At 45.8% G+C, this 19,866-nt stretch overlaps 1 protein-coding gene across 1 annotated transcript in view; it reads right to left on the minus strand.

The window, feature by feature from the left end:
- Positions 1-14,754, minus strand: part of PLA2G4A (phospholipase A2, group IVA (cytosolic, calcium-dependent)) — a 55,560-nt gene extending 40,806 nt beyond the window's left edge. The window contains exons 1-3 of the mRNA XM_009997842.1: positions 14,703-14,754; positions 14,407-14,544; positions 7,607-7,688 (exon numbers count right to left, since the gene is read on the minus strand). Of these exons, the coding sequence (XP_009996144.1) occupies positions 7,607-7,688; positions 14,407-14,439 (115 nt within the window). The 5' untranslated portion in view covers positions 14,440-14,544; positions 14,703-14,754. The remainder of the gene's footprint in view (positions 1-7,606; positions 7,689-14,406; positions 14,545-14,702) is intronic.
- Positions 14,755-19,866: the final 5,112 nt, after the last annotated feature.

Below are 19,866 nucleotides of genomic sequence, written 5' to 3' on the forward strand. Positions count from 1 at the left end.
CAAACAGCATGTTAACAAATGCATTAAGAGTTGTGGCTCACCCTTGCTTTGCTGCATGCTAGTAAAAGGACAAACTAACACAAGGGTCTCAAAAAAGATGCCGCCTGTGTTCTGGGGAAAACAGGCACCAGTAGTTGATACATTAATTCAGCATCAAGGAGGAATGGAGAAAAGGCAGAGCCCCGAGGTCCCCCCAGAAAAGCATCTCCTCCCCCTCTGAGATAATCTGTGCACTAAAAGCTACCACAGCCACACCACCAGGAGCCCTCCTCTCAACACCAAGCACCACAGCAGCTTAGAGCAACAGGGCCCCACTTTTGTTCTCTATTTTTTCATTTGCTCTGAATTTCCATTTTCACAGAGGAGCACAGCTGCAGCTGCCATGAATTTAGACCTCCCACTCCTACGGAGCAAATACTTCTGGGAGACTCCAAGCAGACAAATCCATAGTCTAGCCGTAATACAGGAGTACTATTAGGAGTCTGGAGAAGGTCACAGAGAACCTAAAATACCAAGGAGAACACACAGAGGTTTCCAGCAAGGGGTCCCAGGTTTTTTGCTGCCTTTCAGGTACACTGGGGAATGCCAGAGCTTTTGGCCTTCATCTTCCAGAGGGATTTAGGCAAGGGGATGATGCAGTACAAGATTTCATGAGCAGAAGGTGACTACAAGTTGGACAGCTTCCAAAGCAACAGCTATGCTATGAGAAATCCAGGAATTGGGCAACACGTTTCTAAGAGATTATTAGTGAATTTACTGCATGTGCTTTTCATCTCTGGTGTTACTTGAGGAAAGGAAGGAATTGAACTCCCAGCACAGACACTGTACTACCACCCAGTTGACTGGGGTGGGACACCACTAATGGTTTCCCTGATCCTGCCTTGAAAGGAAAAAAAAATCCAAACCAACAAAAACCCAAAACTAAGTTAGCTGAACCCTTCATAGGTTCAAACTAGATCTGCAGAAGTGCCAAGACCTAAAGAACACTGACTTCTCTAGGTACCTGTACTGTTCCCTTCGCAGACAGACAGCAGCAGCGACCAAAACATCAGCTTGCAATAGCCCAGAGAAAAATCCACTTTTCTAGTGGGGTGCCAGAATCTAAGGGTTTTTTTGAAATTAATGTCAATGCCTATTTCTGCCAAGCTTTCCAGTGTTAACCTTGTATAATGTCCCACCCCTCCACCCTGGACAGCAGCAGCAGAGGCAGCACAGCTGCCCAGCTGGGCTGTGACTGAGGCTCCATGGGGATGCCAGGTCTGAGCAGCGTGGATCTGGGCTGGAGGAGGTTGAGGCACATCATCACATTCCTGGTAAGTTACTCAAAACCCACAATATGACTTTTATTCCAAATTGATGTTAGCTGATGGAGTATAGATTATTCCAAGCCTGGCATAAAGCCTGCGAATGCAAATATAAATTGGCAGGAGTTTTTTCCAAAGCCACAGAACAAGCTGACACTGGAGCTGTGTTTGGTACCAGGAGGTTTTGGTTCTCCACCAGCAGCCCAAGGGCTTGCTTTACTGCACTGCTGAGGTAAAGCCTCCAGGCCTCCGAGTGGGAAGAGCATTCTTCCCTTGACTTTGTAAATCAAACACTTGTCAGGAACATTTTAAAAACCTGGAGCTGTCCTAACTGGGCAGAATCGTAGCTCAGCAGGGGCTCAGGCTGGCTGCATCCTAGTCCCAGAACACCTTCAGCCAGAAACACATCAATTAACACCTCAACTTCTTTGTAAGAACTGATGTTTGGCCACCATCCTGCAAAGTCTGAGACAGTAAACAGAGGACACTTCAAATCACATTTTAAAAAACAAACATTTTCTAAACAAATTAAAAGCCCTCACCTTGCAGGAGATAGCAACATGCAGAACTCCTTATCAGAGGAGCCCTGGATGAGAAGACCTACGTGGATTCAAGGAAAACCAGTTAAAGTTTATGCAAGAGAAACTCAATGGGGGCTACTGATGACATCAGAAGATGATCCAGCTGAGGGAGATCCTTCCCGAAGGTAGCTGAGTGGTGGGAGAGGATCAGAGGGAAGTACGACCTGCTACCTTGGTCATACTTTTCCTTTGTATCTGACTGCTCTTCCTGGTTCTTCTCCCTTAGGATCAGGCATTAGCCCAACACTAACAAAACTTTAAGGCCCTCCCTGGGAAGGAGGATAAGAGGGAAAAAAGAAAGCAGGAAGAAGTGAAGTTATTACAGAGGACAAGTGGAATAAAAGCAGAGAGTATCGGAGCAACAGGAGAGCCCTCCTCTAGGAGGACACTAGGCTTTCATCAGCATTTTACAGAAACAGTCCCTGCCTCAGGAACCACAAGGCAAGGATGGAGCAGCATAGGTCCAAATGGGACTATTTCTACGTCCTTCCACCAAGATGCCTCCAGCACTTCTCTGCATTGCTCTGAGGTGTTTGGTGCATCTTGCAGCTCCCAGCCACACGAAGATCCATGCACACAGCTTGGAGGACGTGGAAGATTGGCCAACTCTGATCTACTTTTTCCAAGTTGTTAGGTTGGAAACGGGGAGGAGTTTGGTTTGTTTTCCTCTTGAAGCTCCTTGCAAAACTCAGATCCTGCTTCAGGGCCTTCCAGGCAGAGCGTTATCTGATGACACTCCAACAGTTACATCAAGTCTCCTGCAGCTCCATCAGCTGCAAGAGTTGCTGTGGCACTGCTCTGAGCCAAGCAGGGCTTAGAGAACAACTCCAGTCTTGCCCTTTCAGCTGCTCTTGGGCTGCTCAGAGAAACAAGTCACATCCTTAATTCCAACTGGGTGGACAGAAACTTGGGGTAGAAACTGAGTACTAGTGCCACCAGGTATCCAAACTTTAAATGGTTCTAGGAAAAGACTTTTCCCTTGAAATGCCCAGAACGTCACTGTTCAATATTGTAACACCCAAAGTAGATGAAGGAAGTAAAAGCTGCAGATCCAAAATAGGATTAAGCAAGATTAGAGATCATGAAGCAGAGTCAACTTGTTTCCTTTGTGGATGATACCAACCACCTTGAAAGCCAGTGTATGTAAAGTAGATCATTAAAGATGGAAGACAATTTAAAAATGCTTCTTATGGCCCAGTTTTCCACCAGGCCCCCTGAAAACCCAGAAAGGGACAGATCCTATGGCAAGAAGAACCACAGTTTGCAAGCATTTCTCTTCCAGAATGCTGCAGTTTGGGATTCTGGTCTTGTTATGGTAGTAAGGAGAGGCTCTGCAGTGTAGTGCAGTATCTGGACTCGATCCAAAAGGCAACATCTACTCTATGAACACTCCCTGGACTGGAAGGCAAGGCTTTTTCCAAAAGCTCCAGGCAAAGAAGTAATTTGACAATGTCTCTTGATCCCTAGGACCAGCAGAAAACTAAGCAATTAAGGTAATTAATTCCTCACCAAAAGCAAGCAGATTTTGAGATATTCCATCTTATATTGGGTTTATCTGGCAGGTTTTGAGCAGCAGGGTGGGTAGGGGGGCTGCAGAGGAGGCTTCTGTGAGGAGATACCAGAAGCTGCCCCCATATCAGCCTGTCCTAGGTGGATCCAAGCTGCTGGACAAGGTTGAGCCCATTGGTGACCCTGGTGGCACCTCTGTCATAATGTGTTTAAGGGGCAAAAACATCTTGCAGTTGCTGGGAGAAAGGAAGTAAAAATGGAAGAGATACTACTCTGTAGACACCACATCAGTGAAGGAGGTGAATGAGGTACTCCAGGCAGGGAGCAGAGATTCCTTCATCATGATATAGGTTGTCCCCCTGCAACCCATGGAGGACCATGGTGGAGCAGAGCTCCACACTGCAGCCTGTGGAAGACCCCATGTTGGAGCAGCTAGATCTGCCCTGAAGGAACCTGCAGCCCATGTGGAGCCCATACAAGAGCAGATTTTTTGGCAGTAACTGTGGCCTGTGGAAGACCCACACTGAAACAACATGTTCTTGAAGGACTGTACCCCATGAAAAGGACCGATGCTGGAGCAGTTCTTGAAGGACTGCAGGCCATGGGAAGGACCCATGTTGGAGAAGGTGATGAGGGACTTTTTGCTGTGGGAAGGACCACATGCTGGAGCCAGAGAAAAGCATGAGGAATAAGGAGCAGCAGAGAGAACATATTATGAACAGACTGCAACCTCAATTCCCCATCCCCCTGCATGGTTTGGAGGGATGTAGAAGTTTCAGGAGTGAAGTTGAGCCAGGGGAGAAGGGAGGTGGAGGTGGTTTCAGTTTTATTTCTTACTATCCCACTCAGTTCAAATTAACTGGCAATAAATTAAAGTAATTCCTTACACTGAGTCTGTTTCGCCTATAGCAGGAATAGGTAATTGATCTCCCTGTCCTCATCTCGACCTTTTCACCCTATTTTTCTCCCCTCTCTCCTGCTGATGGAGAAGGAGGGATGGTGCAAGCCCTGTGGGACCCTGGCAGCCAGCCAAGGTCAACCCACCCCACATGAGCTGTGGTGGCTCAGCTCATAAATGGCCCAGCCTCTCAGAAGACTGATTCAGAAGAATGAAGCCCACCTATTAGAGCAGCAATCACTAGAGTTAAACCTTTGATGAAGACAGATCTGCACTGACTGGGTGTTGATAGGACAGAACCTGGTGTGTGAGACACCTGGAAAGGGACACCACAACGTAACAGCTAGTGAAATCAGTAAAGCAAGTAGGAAGGCCACAGTAAATGGTCAGGTACCTGAAATGGGAAGGGACTTGAATGAACTCATGGGAAAGAGGGAGGCTTCTCTCTAAACTCTTTCTTTTCTCCCCCCAGCATCCTGGGTCAGGCATTCTGACAGTAATTCTCCTTGAACATCTCCCTCCCACACCCACAGAGTGACAAACTGATGTAAGCTGACTGACCTCCTTCCCCTAAGGAAAGCACTTGCATGGGAAATGTCTGTGATGCAATTATTGCCATTTTCATTTATTTTTGGGTGCTTTATCAGTGACAAACAAAACAAGCTCCTGAAGCTCAGCTGCTCAGATCCTGGTGTGACCCCCAGTCAGATGTGATTGCTTGTCTTTGTCAGATCACTCTACAAAAATGTTAAAGCTCACAGACACAAAGGGAAATCCCAGCCAAATCAAATAAAACCAGAGGACTGGAAGCTATCCTAGCTCCAGATTCCTCTGGTGCTCCAGCCACCCAGATCAGCCAGGGTGCTAAAAATATGCCTTGAGTCAGCAGTGCTGTGTGTCAGCTCTTCACTGGAGGCAACACATGGCCTGGGGAAGTTACAGTGGACATCTCTTACCTGCTTTCAAGGATGACACAACTTGTGCTCTCCAGTACTGAGGAGCTGGAGAAATCTGTAATAGCTTGCTCAAAACACTGCACATCTCCCCAGGCTGGGCTTGAGGAGACAAAGGGGTGGGAAACTGTGCCAGACAGGTCAGGCCCTCCATGCTCACCCAGAGAGCTGGGGCACCAGAAACACTAGACCTTCCAATCCAAGACTCCCTGAGCAGAGGCAGACCTCCCATCCATAAGATGAAAAACAGCACACAAACATCAGAACTATAAGCACTTGCATATATTTAAGAAACACATTTACTCAGACCTTTCCCAGCTATTCCAGAAAGTCTTCCAAAGACTGACAGGGAAAAAAAGAAGCAAAGCAAAACTTCATAACACATCTCTTAGGTTCCTAAGGACCTCCATCACCACCACCACTCAAAATGACCTCCCTTGCCCACACAGCAGTCACTGTCTACACCAAGCAGAGCAACAACAACAGAACAAATTTGGAGAAACCCACCTGAGGAGTAAACAGCTTGGTAGTGGGAGAGCAACACTCCAGTCCCCACCCCAACCAAGGCATCAGTTACAGTTTGGGAAATCAGATGAAAAATGTTATACATATTGACTGGCATGATCACTTGAAGGCCCTCCACTGCTCACAGCTCAATGAATCTTTCTGAAGTATTGCAGGGGAATACTGATTCAATCAAACAGCTTCCAGCCCAAGATGAAAACAGGAGCAATTCACTTTCAATGTTTTCACTTTGGGGGTTTGCCAGTTCTCCAAGAACAATCCCCTGGAACCTTGGAAGCTCACTTTGAGATACTCCAGAGTGCAGGTGCCTCAGGCTACAGAGCACTTGTAGCTGCTTCAGACAGGAAACCAAGCAGGTTTCAGAGGCCCTTGAGCATAATTTTAGTCAGGTTTTATCAAAATAAAAAGTTCTTCCCAAAGAACTTTTTGGTTTTGATGACTCAGTAAGATAAGTGTTTTGTCTGGAAAAAAAAACAATTATATTGATGGGGATTTGGAATTTACAATACAGGACCATACCTGCCCTGAAGGAAAAATCCCCAAAAAAGCACACCATAGTCTTCTGGCTTTCTTCACCCTTTACCACACTCCCTTTAATATCATAGAATAGGGTCCCCATTTCAGCCCCCTTTCCTCCTCCCCATGTTTCCCACACTGTCTCATGCCTGAGAACCTACATCTTTGCATTTAACCTACCCAACCTCTTACCCCTGCAAACCTGCAGGCCCCTTCTGCTCCTTACAGCACTATTCCTAGGGTCTCCTTACCTAAAGACCCTCTCAGAGGGCACCAGGCTAACACCCCACTCCATCTTCTCCATGTGCTCCTTTCCTTCACTTCATGGTAGTGTTAAGATTCCCAGTTCCTTCTTCTCCTGAGCTCCCCTCTCTCCCCTCATACTTAGTGGTCTTCAACCTTCCCCTCCCAACTGTCCCTTCCACCTACACCTCCAGTTTAGTAACAGGTGACACTAATTATAAAAAAACTGTTAAGCAAAGCTGTGTGCTAGAGCAGCAGCTGCTTTACTTGCACCTGAAACCCATTTCCAGGGCCACGCTGGGAGAGAAACAACAACCCATTCAAAAGCTTGACCAGAGAACAGGAGCAAGGGACCCTACATGTCCCCCCAGCCCATGCTCTCAGGCCACCCAGTGCCATGGAGTTGGAGAGATGGCCTGGCAGCAGAACAGTCATCACCAAGGAAGTGGGAATGTTCTTTTTACAGATTCAGCCAATACATTATTTCTCCCTCTTCCCTCCTTAAGGGCAGACAAGAGTTTTCATGGCTCACTCTTCCTGCTGGTTTCCTGTTCAGCTGCCAAGACCAGAGGCTCAACAGAAAAGGGAAGAAGCATTGATGTCTTATACAGCTCTTCACCAGCAGAGCTGCTTATCTGCTTTGGATTGTTAGTTTTTTCTTTTCTTCTGACTGCCTTGACTCAGCAGAGCTCTGGGCTTCTTTCTTTTTATGTGTTCCCACCACCAAACCACAGCCTTTTGAAGAGACAGAGACAGAAATTGCCAGTTTCACTACTCTCAGAGCAGCCCTTCCAACCGAGCTAAAAAGCTCAGTGTAGGTGTTGCTTGTAGGCAAATTGTTTACAACTCACCCAGCTTTTCTGGATCAATGGAAAGAAGGAGCAGCAAATCTGCTTTCTGAGTGAGTGAGCAATGCTATGGGTACACTGCCCTAGCTTTAACAAGCAAGACAAGAAAAAACGAACCCCAAAACCACCAGCCCACTATTTAAGGCATGACAAACTCTGTGTGTCATCTCCCCCTGCCTACGGCAACAGTCTCCTAGAAGAAAGAGGCAAAGGAGAAAGAAATACTCACGCATGTCACCAAGGGCTCCTTTGGTCACATTTGTGGCTTTCCTTACTGTCACAGTGAATACGTGTGAGTACTGGTGCTCCACCTGAAAGTCAGAGAGTTAGAGACGATTAAGCTCCAGAACTGAAAACCACCTATCAAAACAGGTCTCATTTTGCCGAAAACAAAAAACAAACAGAGAGAGAAATCACCCGGGCAAAATGTAAGTGAAACTCATACTGGATAGAGCATCTTAAAGCTGAACTGCGCCCTGTAGCTTTACAGAAAGGTCAGACCTTAAAGCAGGGTTGCCTGATTTTCCTGCAGCCACACCTACTAATCTCAGTGAACAACACTCCTCCTTCTCCACAGAACCTGCTTGAAGGCATTTAGTCAGTCAGGGACAGCTTGCTGCAGTAAGAAAGAAAAAAATCAAAAAGGGGCTAATTTTACAGTGTGAGTCCCTTCTCCCAGTTAAAAGAATGAGTGCCATTATTTCAAAGTACACATTTTGGACCACATACATGCAAACCACATGCCAGGGAGTGAGTTAGGAAGGCATGGAATATATATCCTTTCAGTGCTGATCCACATTCAAAGTGCAAGGGTACCTAGGACAGCAGAGGGAAGGTGACAAGCCAGCTGTTACAACAGCCACCAAGCTTCATGCAGTTTCTGGTGCTCCCCACTGCCTGCCAAGCTCAAGCACACAGCAGGAGCTGCCTTTCTCAGGGCAGGTCTGGCCTGTACCAAAGAGGGAAGTAGGAAAAGCCCTGAAATTAGCAAAGACAAGTAAAAACCTTCATGAAAAGAGGTGTGTAACTCACTTCTATTTTTACGTTCTCTACATAGCCAATAATATAACCAACCTACCACCCCTGCACACTGCAAGGCAGCAATATGGGCCCTGCCAGGGACACAGCACAAGCTTGTTGCTCAGTTTTAGGTGTCAGAGCCTCACACTTTTGCCTCTCAGCACTTCCATCCACAGGACTATCTCCAAGCCAGGCTTAGGACACTCCAGCCGTCTGGCTGCCCACAGTGCCTAGACACTGACTCACCAGTGGTGTGGGCAGCAGGAGGGAACACCCCACATCTCAGCTCTGCAACGGGCAGCAGGTCCAAGCTCCAACAGGCTCCTGCAGCTCCAGCTGCTGTACCTAAAGCAAAGCCCATGTGGGACCTCAGACTGTCACCTACCACACACTGTGACACAGCCCCACCTCAAGTTTCCACTTCTAAATGGAAACTCTTGCCACCTTTTCCTCACCCCCATTTACCTTGGGAAATACACTGGAATAAACACTGCCTATCAGTCACTAGGACCAAAACAACCAGCCAAACAGTAAAAGTTTTACAACATACTGCAATCAGAAGGAAAAGGGGGGAGTACCAGGATCAGGAAATCCATTGACATTAATTTAAAATGACAGACAATACCTTTGACATGGGACATGCTTATTCAGGCTGTGCCTGGTGCTTTCTCACAATGTTTTCATCTGAATACTTCCTTCTTTAAAAAAAACTCTTTTTTAAAGGAACAAACAGATAAGCCACCAAAACCCTTCAATCCACACGTGGCTTAGTTTTTCAACAGTGGCACATGCCTGCAGTCCAGCTACTGCTGCTTCAACTGCTGGGCCTTCTAAGGGCCTTCAGGTGGTTCTCTTAACTACTTCAGAACTGACGGCTTCAGCCAAGCCTCATTTCACACCTACAGCACACACCCAGAGAACAGAACCAAACTGGATCCCTCCACTACAAATAAACAAAAAAGTTAGACAGTTTCTTACAGGTTATATAAAATGTTCTCAAAAAAAAAATATTAAAAAACAAACAAACAAACAAAAACAACAAAAAAACAAAAAACAGCAGAAGTGGCTGGTGAATGCTTAAGAAAGAGTTGAGTCAGGATGCATTATAAAACCCTGCAAGTGATGCCAACAAACTCACCCACCAGTCTGGAGTCCCAAGGTCTGCAAAGGCACAGCCCCCTCAGCATGGCAAAGCACCCAGGAGAAACACTCACTGGGCCACCAAAGGTATGACTTCACTGCAGACACCAGCTGACCCAGCCACTGACTTGCTGCATCTTCTTGGGGTCTGTGATCACCCACATGTTGTGACCACTGCTGGAGGCTTCTTTCATGATCGTCTGCCCAGCAGGACATTTCAGCCCTGTAATTGTTCCCCTGTAAGCTGTAGGAGTTGTCTGGTTCACAGAAGAAGCAAGCAGGCAGGGGGAAACCATGGCAAGGTAAACTGCACCTCATCAGTGGAGCACTCAAACCTTCCTTGCACAGCAAATGGCTCACCAGTAAAAATGGAACCCAGACTTCAGTTGATTCTCCCAGCCAGGACTGTTACCTCATCTCCAAGGTGTCAATCCCAACAGGAAGGGCTGACATGGGGGAACCCCAAGTTGTTCAGCAGCAAAATCTCTAACAGCCTGCTGTGTGCTGAGGGAGACAGAGCCATGGCAACTGTAACATCCATCACTTCCTGCATCGCAGCTTCCAAGAGCGGATGGATGAAGGGGAAGGGGGATTGGACTTCTCTCTGAACAAACTTCTGCCTCTGCCAGATGGCAGAAAACACCCGGGGTTTTCCACCAGTGCAGGGCAAACAGGGACTTTAGCAGGTACCTGGGACTAGCTGGTACCACTGTGAACGCCCAGCTCTGTCCTTCACCCTGGCTCAAGAACGCTCACAAGCTGTGAATCTGCAGAAAACCACCACCTCACTGCCCCCTGTTTCCACCTTGCTTCTTGAAAGAGTTCACAACAGCTTCACCAGCGTGTGCCACCTTCGCACACACACTGGATGGCTGAAGTGTGGGTTTCACCAGGCAGTGCCAGCCCCTGAGCTCACTCACTGACTGGTGTCATTCCTTCATCAGATAGAACCTTATAATTAAGGGAAACAGCGCAAAGTGCAAACACACCACCCTCCTCCTTATTCTCAGCTGTTAAGAAAGAGCCTGTTCTCACCAGAGACCACGAATCAGAGATGAGCGAACATTTAGCAACAAAGAGGAGGATGGAGACATAATTAAGTTAAAAGTACAAGACATGGGCGTGCTGGAGTGAGTTCTCAGCTGGAACATGCAATTCCGGTGCCCCAGAATCCTGGCCACAAAACAGGGATACTGCAAGATGTTCAGTGCCACTCAGCACTGCTGTCAAGTTATTTTCTGGCATCTCCTAGCCCCATGCATGAAGCACACACACCTCAATAAAATGCTTGCCATCAAAACAAGGGCAAACCACCTCTTGTTGGCATGTTCTCATGTCAGCAGTACAGAGATCAGCATCACTCTCTGTTGTAAGGCAGTAACTGGGTTGCTAATACTGCTTTTTATTGCTTTCAACAGCAAACCCCCTCCTTCCAGCTACTGTTCTGCCAAGGAAGTTAAGCCTGGTTTCAGATCTGGTACCTTATGAAATGAAGGCGAAGTCTGGCAAACAGAAGAACATTCTCTTCTTTCCCGATTCCTCACTCAAAACAACACACCAATGCTTTTATAATTACAGTTATTAATACTTGGCCATAATCACATGCTTGAAAGAAATCTGCAACAGAATGGTACTAAAACAAACAATCTCACTCTAAGTAAAAAAATAAATTAAAATACACAGAGATAACAGGAAGCTTAAAAGTCTAAATAATTTCGTACCCCAAAGTAAACTTTTTTCATGTAACTTAAGAGCAATTGGAGATGAAGGCAGATTTCCAATTAGGATCCAGTTTCTAAAGGTATTAAGGAGGCTAAATGGCCATACTAACACTCAGCACAACTTTCCAAAGCATTTTTTGGTTAGTTTTGGAAAGACCGAGTTCTAAACAAGTGAGATGCCCCCAGAAAATACCTCAATAAATGTATTGACTCTAAATACCTTTATGAATCCAACCCTTGCTAATTTAGATGACTAAGCTGCATTTTCTGAAGTGACCTACGTTCACCTGAAGTCTTGATAAAGATCTGTACATTGCCAGCTTCTGAAAAACAGACCATGATATAACCTTCCCTTGGAAGTTGCAACACTGAATGGGGCAACACCTGCATACTTTCAAAAATGTGAGGCAGGTTACAGATTTCAGAAGCTCACCAGTAACTCAAACCCCTCAATCCTATCATCCAAAGTGACCTAGCTGTACATATGGCTTTCATGTAATTTCCTCTTTCTCCAGAAATCTAGAAAAGGAGGAAAATATTCTTCTTTGAACATGACTCTTCTGAATTATGGCACCTCCTGTGGACAGTATTCACTCTTTGCCAGCTCCATCTTTTCCACATATCCTGCACAACCATGGTACAATACCTCCTGTTCACATACCACAGCTCTCCATCTCTTCCAGCTTCTCCTCCTGCCTCCTTTGGTCCTCTCCCACTTTTTTCCCCTCACAGGACAATTTCCCTAACTATCTAATTTCCTCTTTTCCACATCACTGCATTTGTATCAATATTTACCTTCCCACTATGGGACTGGGAACCAGCACGAGATGCCAAAACTTCCTGTAACACAACCAGATTCTATCTACCAACTTTCCACACTTCATGAGAAAGCCAGGGCTTGAAAGTCTAACTTTATATATTCCAAAATGCTGAGTCATAAAATGTAACTCAATCAGGAGATACACCTGCACAGGAAACACCCATCAGGAAGCTCTGGTATAGAGAGATTGTGTAATAAGGATTTATTCCTTTTACTTCCTTAATAGTAAGGACACTTCAGCCGACAACAGGGCTGGACAAATGAAAATGTTTGCCTGCTTTCTTAAATAACAGCTTTCCTGAAGTCTATGCTCTCCTCTCGTAGGTTATTACAAATGAAGACAAACATTTGTGCATACACACAGATTTATCTTGAAGTGATTTTTCCCATCGTTACAATATTTGTTCCCCATATCAGGGTAACTGAAGGTGCATTACGCATCTTAACTCTTTACTCTCTCAAACTGAAAGCATTTTTAGTACAGTCAGGCACTGTCTGTACCTGCAGTAACTCTGTGAATGCCTGACTGTATTCCTCAGACTCTCCCATAAAATGAGAAAAAAGAAAAATAAAGAAATTGGAAAACACATAATAGTTAACAGAAGGACTTCTGGACAATGCAGAATTCTTTGTAGTCTTTTAATGTCAAATGTCACTAAAAATTCAATATTTTTGCACTGATAGAAGCCTGCTGCCCTTGACTGCTCTAAACTGCAGAAGTTTCCACACAGTTTCATTTTTTTAATTAAGAAACTTCCAAGATTTCCATTCACTTTTCAAGCAATTATAGGATCAGCTCTTGCATTAAGTGCTCTTCCTGCAGCAGCAACGTGCCTACAGCAGCAGCTGAGCACTGCCAGCAGCCTGTGACCACATATATTTTTAAGACTCATTTTGTTTGCTATGGTGTATATATGGCTATGAAAAAAGCTCTGTTATGTGAATGATTCAGTGAAACACAACTGAGTGCCTCGGAGACCTCTTTCATAAAGAGACAGATCAGATCAAGCATTCCATCCAGGAGAGGGCACCGATGCAGAGACGAGGAAGTCAGTGTATTTGACACTGTTAAACACAGACATCAACCTGCACGTTGTCCTTACAGCAGAGTGCTCAGAACTACAGCGTGAGTAAAACCCAAGTTTGACATCTGCTGGCTGCAAGCTCGTGTAAAGGATGTGACTGCGTGGGGCAGAAACCACAGAAGTGATAAGAGATCATTTCAAGGAAGCACAGGCTGTATTTTTAGACAAGTAGAAGTTCAACATTACGACAAGTATATGGTAACTATCTCTGAGTACATATCACTTTTCCTGCTGTGAGATCCTGGGAGTGTTACAAAGCCCTTGATATGAACATGCCCAGCTTGTTTCAGGAGTTCAGCCTGAGCAGGAATTGCAATTTCAGTGTTTACTTTGGAAAGTCACTCAAGTAAAGATACATGTGAGCACTACAGCCAAAAGCCAGCATTCAACAAGCTGCTGAGCCACCCCATGAGCTTGTGATACCAAGGGCAGCTCTGCTCCCACTTCTCCTGCTTCTCCACTTAGAAGTGTTGTGCTTCCATGGTTGTGCCCTCCCTTGGGCCAGCTGGAGAGCAGAGAGGTCCTCCTTGGCACAAAAGTGTTTGGCTGCCAGTTCAGGGAGATTAGCTGGCTGGCTGCAATAACAAGCCTTTGCTGACTGACTAAAGAGATGCAGCAGGAACATCACAGGAAGGCAGGAGCTGTTGGCAGCACAGATCACTGATACCTGGAGCCTGCAGGCTGTGCTCTGAAGATTCTCTCTGAATCAACAGTGCTGATACACAGCACTTTAACATCTAAATATCCAAAATTGTCAACTTTATCCACACTGAGGAAAAGAAGGAAGAGTTATTTGGTAACTAGAATGGTACCAAAAAAAAAGGTGAATGGTAAGGGAGGAAGTTAGATACTTGATGTTATTTTTGTAGGCTACAGCTCAGTTTGACCATCAGCGTGTGGAAAAGCTTGTATGAAATAGTCAGCAAACAGGCAAGTTCTTTAGCAGGACACCCTGTGACATGTGCCACGAGGCTGCAAGGAGTTCAGTTTCCATTTTGACTGACATCAGAGCACCCACAGCCAAAGACATGACATGCTCTGAAAAGCTAACTTACGTCTTTCTGATTTCATTCGAGTAAGTTTCTGGAGAGCCCTGCACTAACCAAGTTTAGGTGTTTCTCCAAGGAATTAAGGACACCTCCCATGCTGTGTGCCTATTTACAGCAACTTGTGAGAGGATACATGACACTAGAACGTACATATTGCACACAAGGGCATAGGTAGAAGATTCAAAGCTCCTTACCACAATGTGCTGATAAGGGTCGATGACAGACATTTTGCTTCAATTTTTATTCAAGACAATTCTCAGATGTGGGTCAGTTCTGCACAGAAGAAGCTTCCCTGGTTTTCAAAGCAGAATTCAGTATGTCAGATCCTTTAACTATTAAATAAAGAAAAGAATATAATTAACATTCCTATGTTCCTTTAAAAACATACCAGAGCAAATTAGTTCTTCCACTTAAAGAGGGTTCCCAGAATTCATTTGTTTACCAAGAACTTAATGTCACATAAGCTATGGAGGTATAGATATTCACTTACCTGAACCACAGAAATTTCTTCTTATTATTTCCTCTGCCTCAGGCTAAGATCACGGACCAAATATCTGGAATTCCACTCATCCAAGCGCTTCTAACAGTTCTACAGATAAACAAAAACACAGAGCAGCTGTATACATATATGCTCCCATGCATTACAATCCTAGTTTAAAAAAGCAATGGAATCAGTGTATAGTTAATAGCTTCTTTACTGTTTTGACATATTCTCGGTTCCCATGCTTTGCGTCTATATTGAGATGCTCACATGGTCAGGAAAGGGATGAAGTTCCTCTTTGTATCTTCACACCAAGGGACATGAACTTTAGAACTGAAAAGCCAGTTGGAGAGCACAAGCACAACAGTCAACAACTTGCTGCAGACCACGTTTAGCTATTGTCATCAGCCCTCAAAGAGTGGTGGTCAGCAGCTCAATGTCCAGATGGAGCCCTGTGACAACTGCTTTTCCCCAAGGGTCAGTACTGGGAGCAGTGCTGTTCAACATCACTGTCAGCAACATGGACAGTGGCACTGAGTGCACCCTCAGGGAGCTGGCTGATGACACCAAAGTGTGTGGTGAGGTTGACATGCTGGAGGGAAGGGATGTCATACAGAGGGACCCTGACAGGCTGGAGAGGTGGGCTCATGCAGACTGCATGAATTTCAACAAGGCCAAGTACAAGGTCCTGCAGCTGAGCTGGGGCAATCCCAAGCACAAATACAAGCTCGGGAGAAAATGGGTTGAAAACAATCCAGAGGAAAAGGACTTCAGGGTGACGGTGAATGAGAAGCTCAACATGAGCTGGCAGCATGTGCTGGAGCCCAGAAACCAACTGTGTCCTGGGCTGCATCAAAAGAAGTGTGGCCAGCAGGGCCAGGGAGGGGATTCTGCCCCTCTATCTGCACTCGTGAGACCCCACCCAGTGTGCTGTGTCCAATTCTGGAGCCCCGAACAGAAGGGGGACATGGAGCTCCTAGAGAAAGGCCAGAGGAGGCCACGAAGATGATCCGAGAGCTGGAGCAGCTCTCCTGTGAGGACAGACTGAGGGAGTTGGGGTGATCAACCTGGAGAAGAGAAGGCTCCAGTGAGACCTTAGAGCACCTTCCAGTGCCTGAAGGGCCTCTAGGAAAGCTGGGGAGGGACTTTTCACCAGGGTGTGTAGAGATGGGACAAGGGTTTAATGGTTTTAAACTGGACAAAGGGAGATTGAGGTGAGATTTTAGGAAGAAATTCTTCTCTGTGAGGGTGGTGAGAGGTTGCCCAGAGAAGCTGTGGCTGCTCCATCAGGGAAAGGACAAGGGGTGATGGTTTCAAACTGGAAGAGGGGAGATTTAGGTTGGACATTAGCAGGAAATCCCTTAGTGTGAGACAAGTGAGACCCTGGCCCAGAGAAGCTGTGGCTGCCCCATGCCTGGAAGTGTTCAAGGCCAGGTTGGATGAGGCTTGGAGCAACCTGGTCTGGTGGGAGGTGTCCCTGTCCATGCAGGGGTTTGGAACTAGATGGTCTTTAAGGTCCCTTCCAACTCAAACCATTCTGTGGTTCTATGATTTTACCACAGCTTCTCATACCACCTTCACCTGGAAAGCTTTGTCCACAAACAGCAAATTCCCACAGTGGCACCTAATTGCTTCCAAGAGAACAGAAAACAAACTCCAGCATCTAATCCACAGTAACAGCCCGAGAGAGTTCAATTGGTAGCTGCTCGGGGAATGAATGACAGCCAAGCAGCAACAGTGCCCTCTGCAAACTTGGGAAGGGAATTCCAGCTGAAGCTGTGCAGAGCCTCCGGGGCCACCCCAGCACTCTAGAGCTTCACCAAAGGCTTTGATGGGCAAACTGCAGCTGGCAGGTTTTAAACAGGTTTTCCACAGGCCACTGTTCTCTGAACAGTCTGTGCATATTTCTGCAGAAATCAGGGGCCACCCAGAGGATTAAACTTCAGAACTGTTCCCAGTTAAAACAAAATATACCAAGAGAGGGTTATTCCTCTCTGCACCACCAAAAAACCATGGGAGACTGCTAGGCAGGATCAATTCTCAGACTCAGCTGGACCACAGTCAGATCTGAACCATCAGCAGAAGCTTCAGAGTGATAAGAAAAAAGCACCATATGGGGTTTGTTCTCAAGGAAATTATTCCTAATCCTCCATTTCGGAAGGGCAGAATAAGCTCTACACAGTGACGGTTTCTGTCACTCTCCAAGCCTTTGCTCTTGAGCAATTACATGCAGGCACTTCCAGAAACATTCTGATTTGTTATGATCACCAGAACATTATTAAATCCCTTCTTTGATCCTGTCAGCCCTAACAATAGCTTCAGGCTAGAAATTATCCAGGTTTTATTTGCTTTTATCTAGGAAAGCCTGAATAAGAAACTCTTTAACATACATTAAGTTCACAGTTTTCATTCAAGGCAGTTCCATGCCAGGGGAACAGGAACAAGTAAGTCATCTTTACCATAGAAAGCAAGGAGCTTTTCACACTTACAGGAAGATCTCTTAACACACAAATCCACCAGTATGTCTCCTACTGCTAGAATAATGGCAAAAACTTACTTTTATTTAAATACTGTCAGCTAAATTCAGCAGTAAACAGGCAGATGGGAGGGAAGCAATATTGTGCTTACAGACATACTGTTCAGCTGGTTTGTTACATTCACGTTTATTTTACCCTGGGTTCTGCTTAAACTATGACATTGAAGAACCTTGGTCAACAAGCCCTGCCATATCAGGTTTTGAGGGAATGCTGCAAACTTCAAAGGCAATCAAGAAAAGGGAGGCAACCCCATCACTGCAAGTTGTAAGGCGTAAAACAGAAAGCAGACCGTTTCCCTGAGCTACAGAGTCAGCCAACAGTCAGTTACCACACTCTTTGAGAGGATACAAGAGACCAAGCTGAGGACACTGCCCTATCTGTGGGAAAGAGGGAATGGGCTAGACCCAGGAAAGAAGCCTGGCTCAAGTTGTTTGTCCAGCACCCCAGGGGCAGAGCTCCAGATCATCACTCAACTGGTTGATTGGCTTAGACATGAGATCATCCTGTCTTCTCCTCTAAGCCCCTGCCTCATTTACCTCAACATCTGCAGAATGTACATTTGTGACCCTGCAAACAACAGCCTCTCTGACTGCGGAGCCGAAATGAATCCCCCAGCGCCATCTGTCCTCCATGTTGGATGAGGCAAGGATCATGCAGGCAGATAAATATGCAATCACGTAATTAACAACTCTGTCACAAACACACATACGCACCAACTGCCAGATAAGAATACTCAGGCAGAGCCTCTGAACAGGCAGAAAAGGGCCAGGGAGCAGGCAGACCCTGGTGTGATGAGCAAAGCCCTAAACTGCGGGTTTTCTGTACAGCTCTGACCCCAGTGTGACAGATCCCAACTCCATTCATGCTGGTATTGCTCCAGATTGGCTTGCTGCCTTAATCACAGTCTCTCAGGAAGTAAAGAACAGAGGAAGATACCCAACCACAGCCAGCCAGTGCCACTTGGGTGAAAGGAAGGCACCCGAGGTGGGCAGATGGACAGGGAGCCACGCTCTGCTAGAAGCCAGCGGGACACCCCAAGTGGGAGCAGATATCTGCAAAAAACAGAGCTCGGATACCAAATGTAGCTCACATAACACTGCCACTAGCACTGCCCATCCCACAAAGCCTAATGGAAAACCCATCAGCTAATTAAGGACCACCTCACAAGCACATACCCAGAACTGAGCTCAAGCTGAAGCTGGTGGCAAGCCAGCCCTTGACAGACTGAAGGGAAAGCAGCACCTCTAGGCAAGTCTTCAAGGACACCTCAATATTACTGGCATGTGCTGGTTTGTCTCCCTGCTATCTGGTGGTATGGCACCCTCTGTGAGCTCTTCCCAGGATATTCCTCCAGAGAGGACCAGCACGCACGACCAGCATAAATTCTGCCAATTCACAATGAAATAAGCTGGCCAGACTGATTCACAATATGCTTCTTGATGTTTTATTCACAACTGTCCAAGTTTACAAACCACTGTAGCAAACAGCCTCTGGAACAGGCCACACTCCAGCTCAGTTATGGAATAGAGGGACAGCTTTCTGCCAAGTTCCTTAGTCTCACTTTCACCCAAAAATGAACTCTGCTTTTGCCAGCCCAAGAGCATTTAGCTGCTAGGAACAGCTCCAGAAATCCAAAGTAACAGGTCATTAGCAGATAGGTGGATCACCACTAATATCCAGACTCCTCTGTGACCTTAGCTCATTTTCACTAGAGGTGACAGACTGAAAGGAGTCAGGGATTATTGTCCTTAAAGATAGACAACAACAGAACACAAAAACCAGTAACACATGCATACACAGACAGAGATTGTGGTTCTCACTGTTGATCCAGGACATTCCCACAGATAATTCTGTTTTACAGGATACATCAAGGAGAATCATGAGACTTTCCCATGTCATGCTGAGCATGAGCTTACCCTACAGACAAGTCTCACTGAGCCAAAAGCTCTGAAAGTGAGTAAAGCAGGAGGCAGTACAAATATCACCACCAGAATACGTCCTCAAGACCACAAGAGAAATTGTAAGAGGGAGATTGTTTACATCAAGCTGGCAAGTTCTTCCTAAAAATCTAAGGCACAGACAAGTAAAAACGTAAGTGAATAATTGTGAATCACTGGCACAGTCATTGATGCTGAATCGAATATGATAAGAGCAAGGGGTACAGAATAAGCTCAGTATTGATTCAGGCTGTTGGTATGAATGTCACCATCCATTTTTATCAGAAGATAGAATTTTATCAGGTAACAGATTGATCCTATGATTGTATAACAGAAATAACAAGCAATCTGTTTCTATGTGATTTTGCCTAGCATCCTGGAAAATCACTGCAATGCCCTTTCATCATTTAGGTCTTCCCAGAAGGAGAAGCCAGGTCTAGCTCTTGCCCTGTGTACAGCCCCTCTCACTCCATTTCCCTCACAAATGTAAAAGTGTATGTTCTGCTGACGTGCAATGACTGTTCTTCCCATGCCTTGCTGAGAGAGTATGGGTGGAAGGAAGGATTCTGTGCAGAAAAGCAAAAGCTCAGCCTTTGTGCCACATTTTTGGAGGATGCTCCAGAGTGAAGTTTCGCAAAGAAGTCAACACAGCATAAATAGCTAGGCAAGAGACTAAGACTGCACAACATTTTCATTCCT

Source organism: Chaetura pelagica, unplaced genomic scaffold (genome assembly GCF_000747805.2).
Source record: "Chaetura pelagica isolate M959 unplaced genomic scaffold, ChaPel_1.0 scaffold655, whole genome shotgun sequence".
NCBI classification, from domain to species: Eukaryota; Metazoa; Chordata; class Aves; order Apodiformes; family Apodidae; genus Chaetura; species Chaetura pelagica.